General features: G+C 30.2%; 1 protein-coding gene across 2 annotated transcripts in view; it reads right to left on the bottom strand.

Annotated features, from left to right (window-relative positions):
- LOC107641803 (ethylene-responsive transcription factor WRI1-like) overlaps window positions 1-3322 on the bottom strand; it is a 10209-nt gene extending 6887 nt beyond the window's left edge. The window contains exons 1-5 of one of the 2 annotated variants that reach the window (XM_021123503.1): window positions 2966-3322; window positions 2801-2877; window positions 1102-1110; window positions 832-920; window positions 238-362 (exon numbers count right to left, since the gene is read on the bottom strand). In XM_021123503.1, coding sequence (XP_020979162.1) covers window positions 238-362; window positions 832-920; window positions 1102-1110; window positions 2801-2877; window positions 2966-3165 — 500 coding nt within the window. In that variant the 5' untranslated portion in view covers window positions 3166-3322. Of the gene's footprint in view, window positions 1-237; window positions 363-831; window positions 921-1101; window positions 1111-2800; window positions 2884-2965 lie in introns of both variants that reach the window. The other variant, XM_016345257.2, reaches the window with a different exon arrangement.

The raw sequence follows: 6750 nt of genomic DNA, 5'->3' as shown, positions 1-6750 counted from the left end.
ATTTTTTTTTAAAGTTAGAAATAAGACTCGAACTCAAAATTTTTAATGGAAAAACTATGTCATATGAGTTATAGTTATTTCAATTACAAATACGTTTATAATATTATATCGCGTGCATTGTGTATTAGGAATGTAAATGATCTTCATGCTTGCACAATTTTTTGAATGGATTTAAATGAATAGTATAATAGAAAAAGATTATTTATATAAAAAAGGGTGATGTATAAATAAACTAACCTCGCCACTCCACGATACTTGGAAACACCTCTCGAAAATCCACTGCTCCTTCTTCGCAGAGAAGCCAAGTATTCAGTTTGTGAAATATCCTTCATTTCCTCAATTTCCTTGGCATATGTTTCTATCTGCATTGTTCATCCATAGTTAACTAATTTATACGTTATATATAATCTTCCCAAAATATAAGAAAAATTGGCTTCCAATGTAACAAAAATTGCATTGAAAAAGTTAAATACGCTTGGTTTGTATTTTTATATATTTTTAGAATTTGTAAAAAAATATTTTTTTATAAAATTTAAAAAATAAAAATATTAAAAATAAAAAAAGAAAATAAAAATATATACCAAATACTAAAAGTCTACTCTCATTTATTTAGACAAAGTATGAAAAATGTCAACTCGACTCTATTTTCATTTTAATAAAAGGTAATTTTATGAATAATTTTAGTATGTGAATTTTTATAACATTTTTCACTATCACCTTTAATGAAGATATCAACCGGATTGTTATTCTTTAATAAGTATTTCCTAAGCAACATAATTGTTCACAAATAATTTAAGCACTATATATATATATATATATGAATTGGTGTACCGAAAAATTCAAGATTGTATTAGATCCCCAATACTTTAGAGCTGCAAGATCATAAGAGCGAGCAGCAGCTTTTTCTGTATCGTATGCCCCTAAATTCACATGTAAAGCCACAATAAAGTAAGTTAATATTTTTTCTATTTAAAAAAAAAATAACATATATTTTCCCAAATTTTGAACGAAACTTAATATAATTAAAAGTATATCATTAGAATTAAAAATTCATAAAACCAAAAGCTTGCGTGAGATCCAAGATTTATTAGGGAAACTTACCCAAATAAACTAAAGCAGCCACAGAAGTGTATGTGAACGTTGTCATGGCAGAGGTTGTCATAGACAAATTAAAACATGGCAAGTGAAAACATAGAATAAGGTCAAAACACTTAACATAAATAACAAAACAAAACATTACATATCTCCACGATTATTCACTGCTTTTTATTCGTTCATTCATGTTTTGAATACACTATAATTTAAGAGAGTGATTAGTGCAACTTTTTAATGTCTATTGTCATTGTTGACACTTCCATTTAATTCTATTCATCTTTAGGTAGGATTCTCTCTTTGAATGATAACTTTAAAATATTTACTATTTATATCTTATTTCTAACTTTAATATATGTTGTGGAAGTTATATATTAATTCTTACCAACGTTGTTAACTAATTTATTCAATCTAATTAATTTTATACCTTAATAGTAAATTAATTTTGAAAATAACAAATAATGATAGAAAATGTATTGTGTACATAAATGTTGCTAAAAGGAATTGTAATTGTTTTTAAAAAATATTTTTAATTTAGATAAATAATTAATTTAAATGATTGAATTATTCTAACTTTTAAGAATGTCAATATATAAAAATACTTCAATTTGGATCCTCTAAATTTTAAATTTGTACTTTAGAGAGTAAAGTGTGATCTTCTACTCTTAAATAGTTTTTCTCTCATATTTATTCTTGGTCCCACCTATAAAATAAATGGTGAGAGATTACACTTTACTCTCTAAAGTGAAATTGAAACTTTAGAGAATCCAAATCCAAATACTTTAGCAGAATCCAATTATTAATAATCTGACAAGTCATTATTTTGTTTTAAAACTTTCTTACGTACTCAATGTTATTCAAATATAGTTACGTTTCTAAACTGAAGTAAAATTCGCTACCGTGATGGCACTCGAACTTACTTAACCTCTTGAGCTAAGACTAAGTCAGTCTAACCCTCAATACTTAGCAAGAAAGCTAAGAATACAAGAGAACACAAGAGAAAGGAAGCTTTGGTGGAAGAACACTTTATTACTAAAGTGTGGTTACAAATAATTCACACACTCACACTAACTCTATCTCCTATTTATAGCCATCCACCTCCTCAATGGATAGTTAGGATTAAATCTAATCAATGGCCTAGATTAATCATCTAGAACCTTCTTTAAAAATATCTATCCTACCACAACTTTCTAAATGTTTCTAGATTATTCCATACCATTCTTTATACTTCTATATACATCTACACCCTTCTAGAATACTCTATGACCTTCCAGAGTCTTCTAGAACCTTCTAGGGTATTTCGGGACCTTCTAGGACATTCTAGAACGTTCCGGAACCATCTAGAGCATTTTCAAACATTCCAGAAAACTATACAAACGCTATTAAATTTAACCTTCTAAAATTTACCGTGACAATATGGAATGGATAAAAAAATTATAAAATCAGACAAATAAATAAAATAAAATAAATCATATCACAAAATTGAGTACAATTTAAAATAAACCATACAAAAAAATATATTATAAATGTTTATAAAACTTAAATATTTTGAATAATCAAATTAAACTTTTTTTTATATCAGAATACATTATGTTTGTATGAGTAGGTTTAGTTGAATAAACAGTATAAATAAATAATAAATCTATGAAACAGCAAATGAAGATGGACAAATAAGAATGAAAACACTATAATGAAAAAATTTAATTACCTTGTCGTCCCTTTTTACTCTGAATATTATTCCAAAAATTCTTGTCCCACAGATGAGCTTCAAACCTACCTGTCCACCTATGTCTATGGATCATTAAACATGTTATTGATTATTACAACAGTCAGCAGCAGAGACATGCAAATGAAAATAAAAATGAAATCAAACCTGGTGATTCCTCTATAAATAGAGCTTCTTTTGTTGCCACAACTATTTGTTCTCTTGAATACTTTATTCAGTGGTAACTTCACATCATTTATGCTATTTTTGCTTTTTGGATATTTACCATTATTATTTATCTCTAATTCAAAACCAGCACGGATAGAAGTCGATGAAGATGAAGAGGAGGAATTAGAAGACCTCTTCATCTCACAACCACCACCCTCTTTGTCCAATAAGAAGAAAAACTTGCACTATGTAATGCGTGTTTTCTTTTTTCTACTTTTTTTTTACCGCAGGAACAGACAAAAAAGTCTTTGAATGTGTGTCAACTCTTTCTCTCTCTCTCTGACTGTTTTGGTAGATTCTATATATATGAAGTCTTTCTGTCATGCACCTTAAAAACTACTGAGAGTAAAGCACTACCTGATAGTGATGTGGACCTCTTTTTAAACCACATACAATAGTGAAAGTAATTAATGATAAAAACTGATAAAAAAATTGATAAAGTGTTAGATGACCCTGTATTCCTTTAACAATGTGAGTGGTTTCCATTCTTGAATCTCGGGGGTGACAATCATGAACTTGTTCCACAAAATCCAGTTGTTGTTGCTCAGGATGGTCACCATTTTGATACACCGGTTCTTAACCCTGAAGCTCAGGATGTGAATAATGGACCTGTAGATGAGGAGGGTGTTCTGCATGACGCTGAGCGTGCGGTTAACCATGTTTCACTGCGCCCGGAGGTGAATGCATTCACACTCTTGTTTTTAAGTTCCTTTGGAATGTGGATAGGAAGAGGGAAGAGAAGTGTATTTTTTTAGTACACTGTTTTTTTAGTTCTTTTGGTATTGTTTTTAGTTCATTAGTATTTTCATGATAAAATTTAAGCGTGTTTTTGTGATCGAATGTGTCTCTAGTTCTTGCGTATAGAATTGCCCAAATTGAACAACATTTGAGTTGCCTACTTTTTTTTTCCTCCATATTAAGTGGTGAAAGTCAAATCTTTTTTAGCTTTTGTTAATGCCTTTGGCCAAAAAAGAGTTTTTATACTATGCTTTGTTACAAATAAGAGAGGAAGCCCCCAAACAGTTTGGGTTGTTGAACACACTTAATTTTAAACGTTAGAAATTAGGACACTTTTTTTAGGTATGTGATTTTTCTGCTTTCACAATTTCGCAAGTGGAACTAGAACCATCGAGTTTTTTGAGAAATACAATCTTACTTCAGAGTTGGTCAATTCACTCAACTTCAAATATTGTATATGTTGATATTTTGACTTTCTCAGATTCAGAATTTACCTAGATTGCTTTTATTACTTAAAAAAAATTCTTTAGTCCAACAATTAACACAGTTGAGCAGATGTTAGATGACACATTTATAAAATTATTATATTATATTTAAATTTGTTGATCATCAAGGTATATTTTAAAATATTGTAAGCTAACATTTAAATTCCACAACACAGTGTCTATAATTAGCTCAAACAATTCTAGTGCATTAGATGTCCCACTTGTGCAAACAATTTTATTAGACAAACATTAAAGGATTCAATAAATGAAAAATATTGTTAAAATTTAATAAACATAGAACATGTTAGTACATAAATAAATAATTATTCGTTTTCTCTCCCAATTCATTCCTCTTTTAATTCATTCCGTTTTCTAATTCACTCATTTCATATATCTTATTTCTCTCTGGAATCATTAAATACCACTTCTGATTTTCTCTACACCATGAGCAACAAATCAGAGACTCAGAACCCTCATATATCAGGAGGATGATTTGATCGTTTTAGCTTATGAAGATGTTTCTGAAGGAATTCAAGCATATACACGGAGCCTGTCCGGAAGAATTTTCTCAGATCGGATCTTTTCTGTAGGTACCATGGAAGCTTAGTTCAGATAACGGGGGCCATGGCCCCCCCAAACTTTTTATAAAAAACTTAGTAGTACTTTTTCAAAAGATAAAAAATAGTTCAATTGACTTAAATACTTTACTATGACTTAAAGTATCTAATAAGTTCAATAAACAACACTATCTCTATCTTTAAGTTCAAATATAAAAAATTAGATATTTTTTATATATTTAATTTAATATTATTTTATATTTTACTATTTATTTAATTTAATTTTTTATATGATAAAAAATAATAGAATATTCAATAAGTATTAATATTATTGTATTTGTATAAATTGACAAAAAAAATTCAATAAATATTATAAATTTTAATATTTGTCCTTCTAACTTCTTCTTTGCATATTTTACAAGATATATATTCAAATTTTTATATAAAATAATAATGAAAAATCAAATAATTGATACATTTTTTAAGATAGTTCTTCTACTTTAATGAATCACGAAGAAAGTGAGATATAACCTTCAAAAGTTCAAAAAGTTACATCTGATGACTTTAACCTTAACTTTTTGGAACGAGATCTTGAAAAACTGCTTTAAATTTGGCAATATCACCCAAACCAGAGAGATGAGATTAGACGAGCTTATCTTAAATGGGTCCATATCAAAAATATTTTGACAATTATTTTCTATCTGGCCCCCCCAAAATTTTGTTTCAAGTTCCGCCACTGGAAGGAGCTCTCTATGCAATATGGAATAAACCATAAGGATTCATAGTAGTCGAAAAATCCAGGAACCAGTTTCAATTTTTCTTTGAGAATGACTCTGATGTGACTCGTATTGAAAGGGGTTCACCTTGGTTATTCAAGAGTTTTGTTATTCATGTTCACAGATCGAAGCAGTCAATAAACATGGAGGATAATCACATCTCTTCTTTTCCTGTATAGGCATAATTTTGGGATTGCCTGAACAATACAAAACGCTTGAGGTTGGCCAAAAATTAGGTGGGAGACTTGGTCAAATTGAAGATGTTGCTCTCTTTGAAGTTAGAGGCAAAGATACACACATAGTGAAGGCTAAAGTGGAACTGAACGGTGATAAAAGAGTGAGGGATACACTGAAATTGCTTGATCCTAATAAGAAAATGCTGGAAATTGGAGTACGCTATGAACGTATAGGTGTGTTCTGTACTTATTGTGCAAAATTGGGGCATGAATCTAAGAACTGCCAATTGATGATTCTGCCCAAAACAATATCAAGGAAGATAGAGTTGGTGAATGGCTTAAGGCAGATCAAGTCGGTAGGTATTAAACTGAAAAGAAAGCTTCCTTCAATCCTAACCAACCTCGGGATGGTTCTATTCCAGCTCAACCGAAGAAAAAATCTCCACTTGCTTGACTTTTTGATAGTTTCTCAAAAATGAGTGTGCAAGATGATCAGAAAAAATAGAATAATGAAAAAATTGCTGCCAATTCGGGTTCTAGAGCAGAAAATGAGGGTGAATCAGAAAACACAGGTACGGCTACTGATACTAATTCTTCTTCTAATGCTTTATTGGAGATATCCTATCCCATGAATAATGTCCAACACAATAACAACGTCATATCCAAGCTTAAAAAGGAGAACAAAAAGCCAAACCTGAAACAACTTGCCAGAAAGTCTGTGATAGGTTTCAAACGGAGGAGTGGAGGTAATGGTACTGAAGATATTTCAAAGAAAATTTGTCTCAATGATAATGTCTCTGATGCTATGATGGTGAAGGGTGCCAACCTTCAAGTGGCACCCAAAGAAATATGAAACTGCTCTCGTGGAATTGTTGGGGTTTGGGGAGACCCCTGACAATCCACAATCTTAAAGGGATTTGCAAATCCTACTCCCCCGAGGTTGGTTTTATCTGTGAAACAAAAAATCAATCTCGATAAGTTGAAGGAAAACTA

Source organism: Arachis ipaensis, chromosome B05 (assembly GCF_000816755.2).
Source record: "Arachis ipaensis cultivar K30076 chromosome B05, Araip1.1, whole genome shotgun sequence".
In the NCBI taxonomy this organism is placed as follows: Eukaryota; Viridiplantae; Streptophyta; class Magnoliopsida; order Fabales; family Fabaceae; genus Arachis; species Arachis ipaensis.
The sequence above is the reverse complement of the archived record's forward strand: the minus strand, read 5'-3'. Positions and strand labels throughout refer to the sequence as shown.